Genomic DNA, 16,435 nt, shown 5'->3' with positions numbered 1-16,435 from the left:
AAAGAAAAAAGAAAAATATATATTTTTTGAATTTTCTTTTGGTTGCTTCGACTTCTTCTCAACCATCCTTCAAGCAAGATCTATTTTCCTTTTTTTCCATTAAAAATACTTTTTTTTCTATAACCCTTTAGACAAGCTTATTCTTTTTTTAATTTGCAAATTGAAAAAAAAAATGGCTCCTTATGCCTCCGAAAATATTTATGGCTTTTAAGAAATTGACACGCAAATGCACTCGGATTCTGATAGGGGCGGCGCCAAGGGCTGGCCGGGAAATATCATTTTTGACCTTTTAGAATTTTTAAAGTTTATGTTATTTTTTATAAAATTATATTTTTATTTTTAAAAAATATAAAATTCTAGTATAATTTTTTTAAAAATTATAAAAATACCAATTAATAAAATAATGAATTACATGAAAATATAGAATTAAATTTTTATGGGGGATTTTGAGTGGGAGATGGACTGTTGATTTAAATTTTGTGGAATTTTAGTTTTGAAGATTTGTTTCAAAAGTTATTGGCTCTTGATTTATTTATTTGAGGTTTTAGGTTCATCGTAAAATAATTAAAAAAAAGTTTGGCTAGGAAAAGGAATAAAACAATGAGGGATGTTGAAAAGTCAACTAAAACACGTCAATATTTGGGATTTAATAATTCAACTTTAATTAAAATAATTTAATAACTCCTGATAAAAGTGCATCATTGGCGCATTCAACAAGTCTCTAGGGAAAAAAATAAGATAGTAGATATTTGAGCTAAAATGATTCATGATAGAAGACTTGATATATGCATTTTGAATGACCTATTAGAGAGATTAATTTAATTGCTTTTATTTAATCTTATTTGTATCACTAAAAAAATTTGCCAATATGGCCATGTAAAAAAGAAATTTCAACAAACACTTATGCAAATTAAATGGCAAACGTTGAACTCTTGCTAATAGTTAATAGTCCAAAAATTAATAAAGGGAGACCATCCAAGCTGAAGTAGCCAAGGCAGTAGTTACAGTGACAGCTTGGTATGTTCTTACGTATAGATTACCAAAAACAATCCTTAACTGTGATATTGTTTCAATTTGTGAAGGGATCTAATTTTATATTAAGGACGATCCATACAATTCCACTTATATTAAAATTGATTGCACATTTGAAAGGAATCTTTTAGAATATATGCATGTCCAACTCTTCTACTGATAATGATAATAAGGCTAAATATATAGATCCTCCTATCAACTTGCTCAATTGGTTTTTCCAAATTCACTTTGACTTTTTCTTTTATCATATTGGTTTTTATAATTTATATCCGTTATATAAATTGGTCTCTATGATTAACTAAATTTTTAAATAATTAGATGGCGTGACTAAAATCAGAAGTGACGTGTGAGCAATCAGGACAACAACATGTGTCTTCCTTTTTAATTGTTCTTAACAATTCAATAAATATATATTCAAAAAAATTAAACATTTTTTAAAAAATATATTATAAAAAATTGAATATATATAATTCAAAAAAATAAAAATAATTAAAATTTTAAAAATATAATAATTCAATAATTCAAAAATACTTTGCAAATTAAAAATATAGTTAAAATTTTAGAAATTACAAAAAAAATGGAAATATGAAAAATTCAAAAAGTAGTTTAAATTTAAAAATTATTAAAATTATTAAAAACAAAAAAGATTGACATACATTGATCCGGTGCTGACCCAATGTTGATCGATGACCAGACGTTGACTAGATGTTGATCAACATTGATTGATGTTGATTGATCCGGTGCTGACCCAATGTTGATCGATGACCAGACGTTGACTAGATGTTGATCAACATGATTGATGTTGATTGATCCGGTGCTGACCCAATGTTGATCGATGACCAGACGTTGACTAGATGTTGATCAACATTGATTGATGTTGATTGGATGTTGATCAACACTCATCGATCAATTTTTTTTGTGAATTTCTAAAATATTTATTGAATTTTTGTAATTTTGTAATTTTTTAAAAATTTAAGAATATTTTTATTATTATTAAAATTTCATAATATTTTTTTTATTTTTGAAATTTTAACTATTTTAACTTTTAATTTTTCAAATATATATTAATTTTTTTATAATTTTGAATATATATTTCTTATTTTTTTTGAATTTATACATATTTTATTGAATTTTAATTTTTTTTAGAATAATTAATGAGTAAGACACGTGTTGTTTCCTTGTTTGTCTACGTGTTGCTTCCTAATTTGGTCAAGTCACCTAATTATTCGGAAGCTAATGATGTTAACTTGAGTAACCAATTTGTATAACGGATGCTAAACTTAATGACCAATTTGTATAATAAATGCCAACCTTAAGGATTGATATGATTAAAAAAAGTCTTGGACCAATCTATATATGTTAAGCTTGATAATCATTATAAAATTGGGAAAGTATACATCATCATCATCAAAGTAGATAGTTTTAATAAGGAATCAGGATGAGAGATATATTTTGTTGGTGACCAATTGAAGTAGTAATATTGTAGATAAAGATGGACCCAATTGGAAATCCGCAAATTTAAATTATATTCGATTGCTCCTATTATTATTTTTTATTATAATTATTTTAAATATTAATAATTTTGTTATTATATAAATAAATAGGATGAAAATGACACATAATTATTAGAGAAAGCTTGGCTAAGATAAAGCTAAGCTTCACTCTCATTATATTGATAACCACAAATTATTTTTGATCGATTCTGATTCACATGTGTTTTAGATTTTTATCAGGAATCGGGAATTTATGCTATTTTCTTTTCAATTGATTCCCCTTTTTTACGAGTTTCTAATGATAAATATTTTATTAATTAATAATATTATATACAAATATTTTTTGAAAGGCTAGAATTGAATTATAAATCTTTAAAAATTCAAAATATAATTATTTATCAAGTTTCAATTTCTAAAGGACTAAAGTGAACAAATTTTCAATTCAGGGGATGCCCATGCCTGCCTGATACAAAAATAATAAATACAATGCGTTTTAATGTTATGGTTATAGGGAAAAAAGAAAAAAGAAAAGCTTTAATTGCATTTTATGAAACGCTTTGGTAAAGAGGATTTAATGGGCATTTACGAAGGTTAATATAGAAGGTGGTCATTTTTCTTATCCAACTTTATTTGCTGGCATTTAATAACTTTTATTAAATCAACTCATATTATTATATCTCACTGAATTAAATTTCCAAAATATATAATTTTATTAAAAAAGGTTTAAAATTCAAATTTCAATAACATTCTTTTTTTTAAATGTTATAAATTTGTCATTTTATTTAAAAACCAAAGTATAAAGAATAAAAAAGGGTAATTTAGAAAACGTATACAATTTGAATTAAATTTCTGTGCTTTAATTGACTGTATCGGCTGCGATAAGATTAAAGCCTTGCAAGTTGCAGTCCTCCCTAAAATGTATAAATCAATAATGTACGGCTGCTTCAAATCATCATTCCCCGTTGGATAAGTTTTAAATTTGCTAAATCTCAATACTAACATTATAAATTTAGCCATATAAAAAATTTCCTTTAATTTTCTACTCTTACTCCTTCAAAATCAGTTGAATTGTTATTTTTATAATGGAAATATTAATTAAAATAGTAAATATTTAAGCACTGTTACCCACATGATAATTCACATGTTTCTCATGTTTATTTTTAATTTTTTTGGAATATATTGATGCGAGCTGTAGAAAACGAGAAGAAGAAGAATAGAAGAATAGGAGGAGGAAGAAGAAGTAACAGAGAGAGAAGAGAGAAAGGGATTGAGAAAATAGTACTAAAATCGTTCATAACAAACTCCAGCACACACAAGGGTGCTAAAAAGAAAGAAAATAACGGTCATTACAATTGTCGTTCGGTTACAAGGCTGAGCATCAAAACGCCCCGTTTCATTAACCAATCCCTTCACCCCAAAACGCAGCGTATTCATTAAAGTACCCCTCTCCCAAAACGTGTCGTTTTGTGCAACATAATTAGCTCAACGGTTTAAACAGAAATAAACAGAATTTAACTACTTTTTAACCTCATAATTATATGCCATAACAATACTATCTCTCTTAAGCAGATCCTTGTCCTCAAGGATCGAAAGTAGGATATTGCCTTTGAAATTCTGTCCAAGCTTCCCAAGTAGAGTCCTTAGGGAAGGTGTCCGCCCATTTCACTAGCACCTCAGTGACAGCATGATTCCCTTTTTTGACCATTCTTCTGTCAAGGATTCGTATTGGTTCCTTCAAGATCGAGCCATCTATTCCAACAGGTGGCAATGCGAGTGAGTGTATAATTGAGCTAACATGTTTCTTTAGTTGAGACACGTGGAATATAGGGTGGATTTTTGCTCCTTCAAGTAATTTCAATCTGTAGGCCATCTGACCGATTTTAGCTTCAATAGGATAAGGGCCATAAAACCTGGGAGAAAGCTTCTGATTCAGCATCTTCCTCAGTGAATGTTGTCTGTAAGGTTGGAGTTTCAGGTATACTAGGTCCCCAACTGCAAACGGCCAATCGGATCTTTTCTTGCCTACTAGCTTCTTCATTCGTTCTTGAGCTCGTTTCAAAACTTAAGGAGCTTCCTTAAAGTTTCCCTATCCTGAAGTATTTTGTCCACCTTAGCTACCATGCAGAACCCTGACAGATATGGTAGGTGAATGGGAGGTTCCTAACCATAAAAGGCTGTGGAAAGAGTGGTGTTGATAGCCGAGTGGTGTGTGGTGTTGTACCACCACTTTGCCAAAGGTAGCCAATAAACCTATTCTGAAGTTTTCTCACTAGTCATGCAACGCAAATAACCTTCAAGGCACCTATTGAGAACTTCCGTTTGCCCATCTGTTTGGGGGTGATAGGTAGTGGAGAGGTACAGTCAAGTACCAAGTAGTTTGAAGAGTTCTTCCCAAAATCTACTAAGGAAGATTTTGTCTCTGTCAGATACGATGGATTCTGGAATTCCATAGAGCTTGTATACTTGATCCAAGTAGAGCTGAACTACACTTGCAGTAGTAAAAGGGTGTGCCAAAGGTAAAAAATGAGCATGCTTGGTTAATCTATCAACTGTTACCAATATGGTACTTTTACCTTTGGATAAAAGAAGACCTTCTATAAAATCCATACTGACAGTAGCCCATGCTTGATCGGGTATTGGTAAGGGTTGCAATAATCCAGGGCATGCAGCATTGTCACTCTTGTACTGTTAACAAGTGCATTCTTGAACCCACTGTTTGACATTTCTTGATAACCCCTTCTAGTACAATAGGCTAGTTATGTGATGCCTAGTAGCATGCACTCCTGAATGGCTACCAATGGCCTCATTGTGGAACAACTCGAAAATTGCCTTCCTGAGTTTTGTGTTGTGGCAGATCATTACTTTTCCTTTTCTCTTAAGAAACCTACCATCCCATGAGTACTTGGGATGGGATTGAGGATTTTGTAGTGATTCCTTAGACAACTTCTGTAACTTCACATCCTCCAAGCTGGCATGTATAATCTTATCCCAGAGCTCTGACCATGTAAGTGACATCTCTACCAAACACTAGTAAATTTGACTGTTTGGCAGATGAGTCCTTCTGGATAAGGCATCAGCCACTATGTTCTGAGACCTTTTTCGATAAACGATAAAGTAGTTGTACCCTAGCATTTTGGATACCCACTTCTATTGATATGGGGTGATGGCCTATTGCTCAGATAGGAATTTTAAACTTTGGTGGTTTGTCTTGATAGTAAAGGGTCTCCCAACAAGGTATGAGTGCCACTTCTTAATAGCAAGCAACACAATCAACATTTCTTTATCATATATGGACAAGGCTTGGTGTTTAACTCCTAAAGCTCTGCTAAAAAATGCCACTGGTTTCCCTTTTTGTTGTAACACAGCTCCAATGCCATTACCATATGCATCTGTCTCCACAAAGAAGGGATCACGAAAATCTAGAAGAGCTAGTACTGGTGCTGTGCAAATAGCTTCTTTAAGAACTAAAAAAGTTGTTTGTGCAGATTCTGTCCAATGCCACTGCTGATCTTTCTTCAATAGTGAAATGAGTGGTTGAGCCATGGCTCCATACCCTTGAATGAACCTCCTGTAGTAGCCAGATAGCCCTAAGAATCCTTTAAGTTCCTTAATGTTCTTAGGCATAGGCCAAGAGAGAACTCCTTCTATCTTCGATAAGTCCATGCTAACAATCATTGATATTATAACATGGCTTAGATACTCAACCTGAGCAGCGGCAAAACTACATTTATTTTTCTTATCATGGAGCTTGTTATCCCTTAACAGTTGTAAAACTATTTCCAAATGCCTCAGGTGGTCAGTCCAATCCCTAGAATAAACTAGGATGTCAAAAACAAAAACTAGGATAAATTTCCTCAGAACTAGCTTAAAAATAGCATTCATCAAAGCCTGAAAATTGGATGGGGCATTTGTTAGGCCAAATGGTATAACTAAGAATTCATAGTGGCCTTCATGAGTTCTGAACTCTGTCTTGTAAACATCTTTTTCCCACATCCTGATTTGGTGATATCTAGACCTCAAATCCAACTTAGAAAATAAAGTAGCTTGGCTAAGCTCATCCAACAGTTCCTCAATAATGGGAATGGGAAACGTATCTTTCATGGTCATGTTGTTGAGCTGCCTGTAGTCCATGCACAATCACCATCCCCTATCTTTCTTCTTTACCATGATAATAAGTGAAGCAAATAGACTATTGTTGTCCCTTATAATCCCTTCCTACAACATTTCCTGCACTAGTTTTTCAATCTCGCTCTTCTGAATAGTGAGGTACCTGTATGGTCGTACTTTGATCACTTGTGATTCATCCAGCAGGGGAATGCGATGGTCCTGAAGTCTAGTAGGTGGTAAGCCTGATGGTACTTGGAAAACATCATCAAAAGCAGCTAACAACTTGAGTAACATTGGATGGTTAAGAGACTTTGGCAGGGTGAGTACTATTTGTTGACTAAAAGATAATATCATAGGTTGGGGACCATAGCTTAATACTTTGAAACATTTTGTTGCTTGACTGTCAGACAATAGTTGAAGACTGCCAAGAACAACTCCTTATAGGATATGGTTTTTGCCTCTGTATTCGAATTGCATAGTGAGGGAAGATAAATTCCATATGATGGATCCCATAGATAAAAGCCATTGAATTCACAACACTAAATCACACCCCTTCAGAGGTAACAAATGAAAATTAGTAATGAATGTCGATCCTTGAGCTTCCCATTGGACATATTTGCAAACTCCTTGGGTAGACAACCGAACTCCATTAGCCACCATGACTCTCAATGCAACAGTTTGCTCAGTAGGTAAGTCCAGTCGCTTTACCAACTTAAAATCCATGAAATTATGTGTGCTCCTAGAATCCACAAGAACGATAACTTTTGTTTGTCCGATGTAAGCTAAAAGTTAAATTGTGTTGTACCCTTGAGAGCCATGCAAAGCATGTAAAGAAAGTACAGGCGAAGTGACCTCGAGTTCCTACTCTCCTTGTTCCAATTGCTCCTTGCAATCTTGAAACTCATCGATTTCAGGGCTCTTTGGCTTAACCTCACCATCAGAGGAAACTTCAATCACCGATTGATACCATTGTGATTTTTGACATTTGTGTCCTAGAGTGTATTTGGAAGTACACCAGAAATAGAGCCTTTTTCTTCTTCTATTATCCATTTTTGCTTAGGATAAAGACTCACAGGGCCTTTAGGACCCCCTGTGGTGCTAAATGTGGAAACCGCTTGGATAGGTTTAACATTTGGTAAGAAGGGTCTGATTGGTCATTGGTCCTCCAACTCTCTCGTTATATGTCGCTCTTTTCATAGGCCCCGAGATAATACTCTCCACAATTCTAGCTAAACAAAATCCATCTATTAGGGTGAAAGGTGGAAACAACAGCAAGAATTGCCCTATTTCTTGTTTGAGATTACTAACAAACACACTAATGGCATGTTCTTCAGTTAGATTTATTGGTTGAGCAAACTAACGAATGTATCATGAAATTGAGTTACTGACCCTTGTTGCTTCAAAGTAACGAGCTTAGACATAGGATCTAGAAGAGTGTCTAAACTAAACCGGCCCCTCAGTCTACAAGCATAGACCTACCACAGTAGTTGTTGCAACCCACTACGCCTCTAGACAAAAAAATAGTGCCAGTCCAGGGCCTTGCCTTCAAGATGGAGTATGACTACCTTCACCTTAGCCTCGTCTCTGACACATTTAGATGGGAAGAATTGTTCAAGCTTCGACCACCATCCATGAAAATCCGAGCCATTAAAACGTGGACATTCCAGTCTGTACAGGTTACTAGTGACATCCTCTGAAGACCCCCGTACCAACGTTTCAGTTTGCCTTGAATCTCGTAAGGGTGATAGTATCAACTGCTCCTCCTTTGAAGATTCAGGAGGAACACTCCCTAGGATGCCTTTTCCCTTATCCAAGCTTACTTCCACCAGAGTTTCCTTGCTAGTACCAACATCACTAGTTGGTGTCAATTGTCCTATGTATTGCTCAAATAAAGCTTGAAGACCCGTGCAAATCTCAGTTCGAATCTCCCATTTCATCGTATTATGGAAGGATAGAAACTTGGTATCAATCTTGGTGTCCAAATCTAATTTCAACTGGGTGAACTCCTATTGTAGTTGACTCATCTCTTTTTGAAGCTTGGTGGTTACTCCATCGTTGGCCATGAAGAAAGAGAGGCTTTAATATCTTGATGCGGGCTGTAGAAAACGAGAAAAAGAAGAATAGAAGAATAAAAAGAGGAAGAAAAAGTAACAAAGAGAGAAGAGAGAAAGGGATTGAGAAAATAGTACTGAAATCGTTCATAACAAACTCCAGCACACACGAGGGTGCTAAAAAGAAGGAAAATAACGATCATTACAGTTGTCGTTCGGTTACAATCAAAACGCTCCGTTTCATTAACCAAGCCCTTCACCCCAAAACGCAGCGTTTTCATTATAGTACCCCTCCCCAAAACGTGCCGTTTTTGTGCAACGTAATTAGCTCAACAGTTTAAACATAAATAAATAGAATTTAACTACTTTTTAACCCTATAATTATATGCCATAACATATATTTTTTTATAATTTTAAATTATTTGTTAATGTGACATATGAAATAAATAGGGTAATGTCATTATAAAGTACAAATGAATTGACACACAATTTATCACATTAATATTATTAAAAAATTTAATGTTTTAGTCAACATTTTGATTAAAAAGCAATTTAATTTTCTTTTGAAATGTTAATTTAACTAAAAAAAGAATAAAGAATCAAATTGACAAAAAATGTAAATATTGAAGACTAAAATTATTATTTTACTACTCTAAAATGAATTTGTTAGTTCGAACAATTTCGAATTTTAATTGTTTCATATTTGAATTATTTAATTTTGTCCATCTTACTTTTTAAAAATTATTTCAGATGATTTTTTTTAAAATTGTTTGTTGAAATCATTTTCAACTTCGAATTATTTAGTTAATTGAATTATTTTAAAATAAAATTAATAATTTTATATATATACGATGAAATTGAATTCAGATTAAAATTAATTAAATAAAAAATTCAAGTTGAAATGGAGATGGACAAATCTAATTTGCCAGCCGTGAATAACCTTTTTGGTTTTTTTTCCCCAAACTTTCTCAATCCAATTATTGAACACGAATTCCAACCAGACACAGCAACCAACCAAACAACACTGGTAGTAGAAAATTTGAACACCTTTTACAGTTTTTTGGTTTTATATTTGCTTAATATTCCTACAGATCCTTTTTAAAAATTTATGGTCAATTCTTTTCGAAACAGAGCAGTTGTAATTGAGAATTAATGAAGGTGTTGGTCTTGCCACCCAGATTTAGCCAAGTGGAGTTGCATGCGTGATTCCGTATATCCTGACAAATTTATATCTGACTTGCCTGCCTCCTGCATGTGAATGTGTTATGTTTTGTCATGTAATGTACAAATCACCCTCTCTCATTCTATAAAACGTCTTGGCTTCTTCTATTTCACTCCCACTTTTTCCATTCTAGTTTCTCTTATTATTGGTCTCTTTGAGGCTGCTCTTCTGCTCTCTTCCTTCCCAACACAACATAAGTTATTCTGGTTTTTGGTGGAGGCGGCGGCGGCGGCGGCGGCGCTGTCTGAAATTCAACAAGTCTCGTAATCCGACATGGCGACCAAAGGGTTCGTTTTGTATCTGCTGTCCGGTTTTTCGATAGCAGTTCTCTCTGTTTTGTTCATCCAAAAAAGCAACAACGACAACATGAACCAAAGCTCAAATCTCTTAGAGTCCCCATATAATTTATCCACCACTGAAAAAGTTTGGCCTGTAAGTATATATTTTTTTCTCTTTTGTCGTAGAAGATCTTTATATATTCAGGTTTTGAATGGTGTTTGATTTTGGCAGGCATTGGAGTTGAACTGGAGGCTTGTAATGGCGACGGTGATAGGGTTTCTAGGATCAGCATGTGGTACGGTGGGCGGCGTTGGCGGCGGCGGCATTTTTGTTCCAATGCTTACCTTGATTGTTGGATTTGATACCAAATCTGCCGCTGCTATTTCCAAATGTAACTTCTTTTCGTATTTTTTCTGTTCCTTATCTCTCTGCCGTTTGAACTTTTGAAATCCAGTCTCTCTAATCTCTAATTTAAAAATTAAAATCACACACCTTTGAATTTTAAATAGCAACTTTTAAGTATTAAAATGTCATATATTTAAATTTAACAAAATATTATCGATTGGATTTGGATGAAATTAAGGGATTATTATAAGAATTGGCTGCAGGCATGATCATGGGGGCATCAGCATCGTCAGTTTGGTATAATCTTAGAGTGCCGCATCCCACAAAGGAAGTGCCAATCATTGACTACGATTTGGCTCTTCTTTTCCAGCCTATGTTGATGCTTGGCATCACTGTTGGGGTTGCCTTGAGCGTCGTTTTCCCTTATTGGCTCATTACTGTGCTCATCATCATACTCTTCTTAGGTTTCTTCAACAATCCCAACTTTGCCTTTTGTTATTTCACTTTTTGATCTTTGTCCTGCTTCTTGGTTACCACTTTTTATGACATTGAAATGTTCTGTTTCTTTCTTGTTTATTTAGGTACGTCTTCAAGGTCTTTCTATAGGGGTATTGAAATGTGGAAAGAAGAGACAATTTTGAATGTAGGTTTTCAATTATCTGAGTAAATATCAAGTCATTTATAAGACGAAATTATCATCATTTTTTTTTAATTTGTTAAAATTTGTAGAAAGAACTCACCAAGCCACAAGAATCTTTTGTTAATTCCAGGGGTGAATGTAAGATTCATTATAAGTAATACCTTTTCATATTTATCTTTAAACAGATTTGAAAATATATTAACTTTAATTTTTTCATCTTAAATTCTTGAATTTCAGTACTGATAGATACAGAGTACGAACCATTGGTTCCAAAAGAAGAGAAATCAAAACTGGTAAGTGAATTTCTTTAAAATATCCATGTCTAGATTCAAATGAATTAATTTCCTTTATATTGCAGCAAATACTGTGTTTCAATCTAAGGTGGAAAAGGCTTTTGGTACTGGCTACAGTTTGGGTACTTTTCACAGTTATTCAAGTCATCAAGGTAAGCTAAAACTCTATCTCTGTTCATCGCAAATTTGTTTCAACTGTTTATCTCAATGGTGCATTAAAATGTTGGATTTTTTTATTATTATTGCAGAATGATGTGGTTCCCTGTACCACTTTGTATTGGGTATTGTTTTGCTTACAGGTAACCCTAATTTGATGAAGACTTGGCGAAATTTATGCTTTCTTTGATTCAGTGATTGAAGCAAGTTCATGTTTTATATTTCAGTTCCCCATAGCAACACTGGTTTTTGGATATGAAGCAACTAAATTATACAAAGAACATAAGAAGAGAATGAGCACTGGGAACGCTGAAACAGTTTGTGGAGCTTCAATTCAATGGAGTCCATTGAACATTGCATTTTGTGCACTTTGTGGCATCTTGGGAGGCACTGTTGGTGGATTGCTTGGTTCTGGTGGTGGATTCATTTTGGGTCCTCTCCTCCTTGAAATTGGTGTGATTCCACAGGTATATTTGACTCGTCATCCAATTTTTCTTTCTTCTCCTCCTATACCTATGATATATTTGGTATAAAATATCAATTTGGTGGGTCATTCGGGTTTGTCAGTCAAGGTTTTTAGTTTAGTCAATTTCAAATTTTTTCATTTGAGTTTGATAGTTGTTATGGATCGTTTGGGTTTATTGGTTTGTCCATTTTACATTTTGTCATTCGAGATTAACATCAGGTTGAATTCTTTCTAGTCATCTTGACTTAAAATTATTTCGTGTTTGAATATTTTGGATTTCAATCATTTTAGATTCTATTCATTTTAAATAATTTTTTGTTTGAGTAGTTTTGGAGATGGATAAATTTTAATTGTTTATTTTTAATGTCAAATCAAAATTTGTCAAATTTGAATTCCAGTTTGAATGAAGATGGTTTTTCTGAAACTAAAGCCTGTTGTACTTTGTAATCTAAACAGGTGGCTAGTGCAACAGCAACATTCGTAATGATGTTCTCTTCATCCTTATCCGTTGTTGAATTCTATTTGCTTAAGAGGTTCCCAATGCCCTATGGTAAGTCATATGGTTATTATCGCTTTACATTTCTTCGAATTTTATTATAAACGTGATAAAAAAATCCAACTTTTTTTAAAATAAACTATTTTTCAGCTTTGTACTTGATGGGAGTATCTATTTTGGCTGGTTTCTGGGGACAGTATTTCGTGAGAAAACTAATAACAATCCTTAGGAGAGCTTCACTTATAGTGTTCATCCTATCTGGTGTCATCTTTGCAAGTGCTCTCACCATGGGTATAAATTCATTAAAGCTCGATTCTGCATTCTTAAATTTTAGCATTACAGAAGGACTAAGTTAATAATTATACTTTTTTTTCCTTTTAGTTGTTGGAAATTGATAATTGTTTTTATTCATGTGTATTAAACAGGAGTCATAGGCATTGAGAGAAGCATTCGAATGATTCACAACCATGAGTTCATGGGGTTTTTAGATTTTTGCAGCAGTCAATGATCGTTGACTAAGTAAGGATGTTGTTGGTCATCACCTTGTTGACCAATCCCAACATATTCAATGTCTCGTAAGAATAAAGAATTCCATCAAATGTGTGGTTGTGGAATGTGACTGTTAGCTTCTGGCTAACACCCCATTCTTCATTTATCTTCTGTTTAATTGCATATTTATTATTCAAGTTTCCTGGTTTTGGAAATCAAATAAACATATTCAAAACCTCATAATTACAATATATAGACTTGTAGCTTGAATTCAATGGACTCCATTCAATATTGTAGTTTGGTTAGGGATACTTGAATCCGCTTTATTTCTAACTTTATTTAATACTTTTAACTCCTATTTCATTGATTTCTAGGTAATGTTGTATATTATATTAACTCTTACAAAATTAAACTACTATGTTGAGCTATAAAATCTTTAAGCTAAGAATAAATTATAGAAATGTTCACTAAATTATGGTTAATATTATGTTTCGATTATTCAACTTTTAAAAATTATGTAATAATCATCAACATTATAGATTGTTGGATTTTAGTCACTCATTAACTTTTGTTACCTTTTTAACAAATTGAGACTAATCCGCCCATATATACTTGAATCACTTTGTTTTTTGGTTGAGGAACTGCACAAGCCAACTACACATAAAGCATTGCCACAAGTTCCTCAATGTTTTTGTACCTCAAAAGCTCTTGATTGAACACTTCGGCTCTTCCTTAATAATGATTATGGGACTCATTTTAGAAGACCAACAAATTATTCTTCTTCACTGACTTGAAGCTATGTCAACTAAGGGTTCTACAACAGAGCTCACCTCGTAAGAACTGTTTGAAACTAACGTGGCCCATATGATAAAATTAAATTAATCAAGATAGTTTATGAGTGGTAACCAAGAAGCAGGACGAAGAGAAAAAAACATGCGTCTCTCGTTGACCATCTTCATACGCACTTGTCCAACCTCTATTACCTTTAATGGTTCACGGGCAATTTATAGCCTAAAGACCTATGTTAGAAGACTAATTAAACTGCTACCATCACAAACATTTTGTCATAATCAATAACTTAAAGACTAATTCAGCGACTGATTTCATGGCAAAGAAGGCTAGAGATACTGACCTTGCCTGACGATTTGTGAGCAACCGCCAGATGATGTTTGTGCTATACTACTCCAAGATATGTCTGATAGTCTACTATCTATTTATGAGTGTTAATCTCTTTAGGCCCCACGAGATCCTCCACCCATGGCTCATTAATTAAAAGCATACAAAGGACTTTACAAGATGTAAAGGATAAAAGTAGCCATTCATGGAATCCATTTTTTAAAGCAATGTGTGTGTAAATGTCACACCCAGATTCGTTAAGTCTAGGGTTGTAAGGGGGATTCATGGATTTAATTGAAAAGTTTTTAAATCTAGCGAGTTCTTTTTGTAAATAAACGCTTTTAGCAGACTCATTATTCTCCAAGAATAATTCTTTTATTTTTTTGTACTTCTTTTCTCTGGTTTTCCATGAAAGAGAGAAATATAAAGGAACATTTGTGCATGAAGGGGAAAGATTGAGGTTTAAGTATTAGAAATTGGAAATCTTGCACGCTGGAGGCTCGTATAGTAAGGGAGGAGCGTAGTAAGATGGATTTGGCGACAACTTCCAAGTGAGTTCTCGGGCTTAGATCTTAAATGGGTGTATCCTGTTTCATTAATATACTAAAAATGTTTAAATTAGTGTTTTACTTATGGGGAATCAACTTGTGGCGAATTGTTGATGTATTGTGTGTGCATGTGGTATTGAATGCAATTATAGTTTGGTTGAGTCTGATCATGATTGAATAGATAGAGAAGTTTGGCCTAATGTATGTTGTTTAATAAGATTAAATTACAAGGCTATGAGTAAATATGGTTATGATGCGTAAATGGTATGATTAGCGTACTATTTGTCACATGATAGACAATATATGTTGGTTGAATGTTTGCATATCTATGCATGATATGTATGTGGCTTTGAGGGAGGTTCAGTTGGATTGAGCCAGGAAAGGAGATTAAATGATACGAAGACTCAATGCGTACCCGTGTATGAGAACCCTTCATGGGACGATTGAGAGCCCCTTGTGTTGGACGTATGAAAGCCCTTTATGGGATGAATGGAAGTCCATGGCCATGGCATTACTATAAATATGGAAGCCCGTTAGGACAATCGTAAATCTGGAAGTCTATTAGGACAATCTTAAATGTGAAAATCCATTAGGACGATCTTAAATGTGGTAGTCCGTCAGGACGATCTTAAATGTGGAAGCCTATCAAGATGATCTTAATGTGGAAAGTTCACCAAGGCTATCTTAATGTGGAAAACCCATCAAGACTATCTCTTGTGGAAGTCCATAAAGACTATCTAACATGGGAAAAGTTTGCCAAGACTATCGTTGTGAGGGCATTTCATCGGAACTATCTTTTAAATATGAATGCACACTATGTTCGTTTGTAAGAGTCCGCAAACATGTGATCTACTATTTTGAAAAGACCATCGTGCCTGGTTAGCAAATATATGATAGTCTTCTGGCTTATTCTCACAATTTTTCATTTACATAATTATGGAATTCACTTGGGTGAGAGTTTGCAGATTGATTTGGAGATTTGAATCTAATTTTGTAAGTCTGCCAAGTATGTGTTCGTTTCCTTGAAATCCATTACTATGTGCGAGTTATCTATGTATGTGGAACCATATTTGAAAGAAATAATAGTCCACCACGACTATGTGCGAGTTATCTATGTATGTGGAACCATATTTGAAAGAAATATTAGTCCACCACGACTGCATCATATGTATGATTTTGATAGGGGATTCAAAATATATGAGGCTTACTCAATTATACTTGTCTATTTCTTTTATCAATGAAAATTTCAACTCTTCTCTGGACCTTCATAATTGCTTAATCTCTTTACCTAAATTCATTTTTTCCTTGAGTATTCATACTTAAATTAACAGCATGCGAGTCTTCAATTACCATAGATTTTCCATATTTTTTCCACCAATACATATATATACATTATATAACACTTAATATAACTTCACAACAGTTCAAGGGACTAAGCCAAAATTTACATAACATGCACACAGAGGCTAACTTCTAAAATCTTATTTCCTAAGGACTGGCTAAATCGGAGCTCTGATACCAATAAAATTGTAACACCTCATACCTAACCCGATTGTCGGGTCCGGACTCTGGGATGCTATATTCCAGTCTAAAATTTAACTTATACTTTTAGCATTATTATCTGCAAAAATAAAAGAATGAAGACAAAAATATATTTGATACTACTACTAAAGTAAATTCAAACTTTCAAGAATCTATTGCG

At 33.7% G+C, this 16,435-nt stretch overlaps 1 protein-coding gene across 4 annotated transcripts; it reads left to right on the top strand.

Annotated features, from left to right (window-relative positions):
- The first annotated feature begins 9,942 nt into the window (after positions 1 to 9,942).
- LOC107922560 (sulfite exporter TauE/SafE family protein 4) lies at positions 9,943 to 13,344 on the top strand. 4 transcript variants are annotated; one of them, XM_016852648.2, is made up of 12 exons: positions 9,943 to 10,337; positions 10,416 to 10,575; positions 10,793 to 10,993; positions 11,111 to 11,172; positions 11,259 to 11,307; positions 11,407 to 11,462; positions 11,528 to 11,614; positions 11,711 to 11,761; positions 11,846 to 12,085; positions 12,541 to 12,634; positions 12,731 to 12,871; positions 13,006 to 13,344. In XM_016852648.2, exons 1-12 carry the CDS (start codon positions 10,179 to 10,181, stop codon positions 13,086 to 13,088), a joined length of 1,383 nt encoding a protein of 460 aa, XP_016708137.1. In that variant the 5' UTR covers positions 9,943 to 10,178; the 3' UTR covers positions 13,089 to 13,344. The 4 variants fall into 4 exon arrangements, with proteins under 4 accessions (XP_016708137.1, XP_016708139.1, XP_016708138.1 ...); XM_016852650.2 differs by lacking the exon at positions 12,731 to 12,871; XM_016852649.2 differs by lacking the exons at positions 11,111 to 11,172; positions 11,259 to 11,307 and having other exon boundaries at positions 9,945 to 10,337.
- Positions 13,345 to 16,435: the final 3,091 nt, after the last annotated feature.

Source organism: Gossypium hirsutum, chromosome D01, assembly GCF_007990345.1.
Source record: "Gossypium hirsutum isolate 1008001.06 chromosome D01, Gossypium_hirsutum_v2.1, whole genome shotgun sequence".
Lineage (NCBI taxonomy): Eukaryota > Viridiplantae > Streptophyta > Magnoliopsida > Malvales > Malvaceae > Gossypium > Gossypium hirsutum.
The sequence above is the reverse complement of the archived record's forward strand: the minus strand, read 5'-3'. Positions and strand labels throughout refer to the sequence as shown.

Excerpts from the sequence above, each read along its gene's own strand:
- LOC107922560 (XM_016852648.2), top strand. The coding sequence starts at position 10,179 with ATGGCGACCAAAGGGTTCGTTTTGTATCTGCTGTCCGGTTTTTCGATA. Across the intron at positions 10,338-10,415 it reads CCACTGAAAAAGTTTGGCCT|GCATTGGAGTTGAACTGGAG; the intron begins GTAAGTATATAT and ends TGATTTTGGCAG. Across the intron at positions 12,872-13,005 it reads TGCAAGTGCTCTCACCATGG|GAGTCATAGGCATTGAGAGA; the intron begins GTATAAATTCAT and ends TGTATTAAACAG.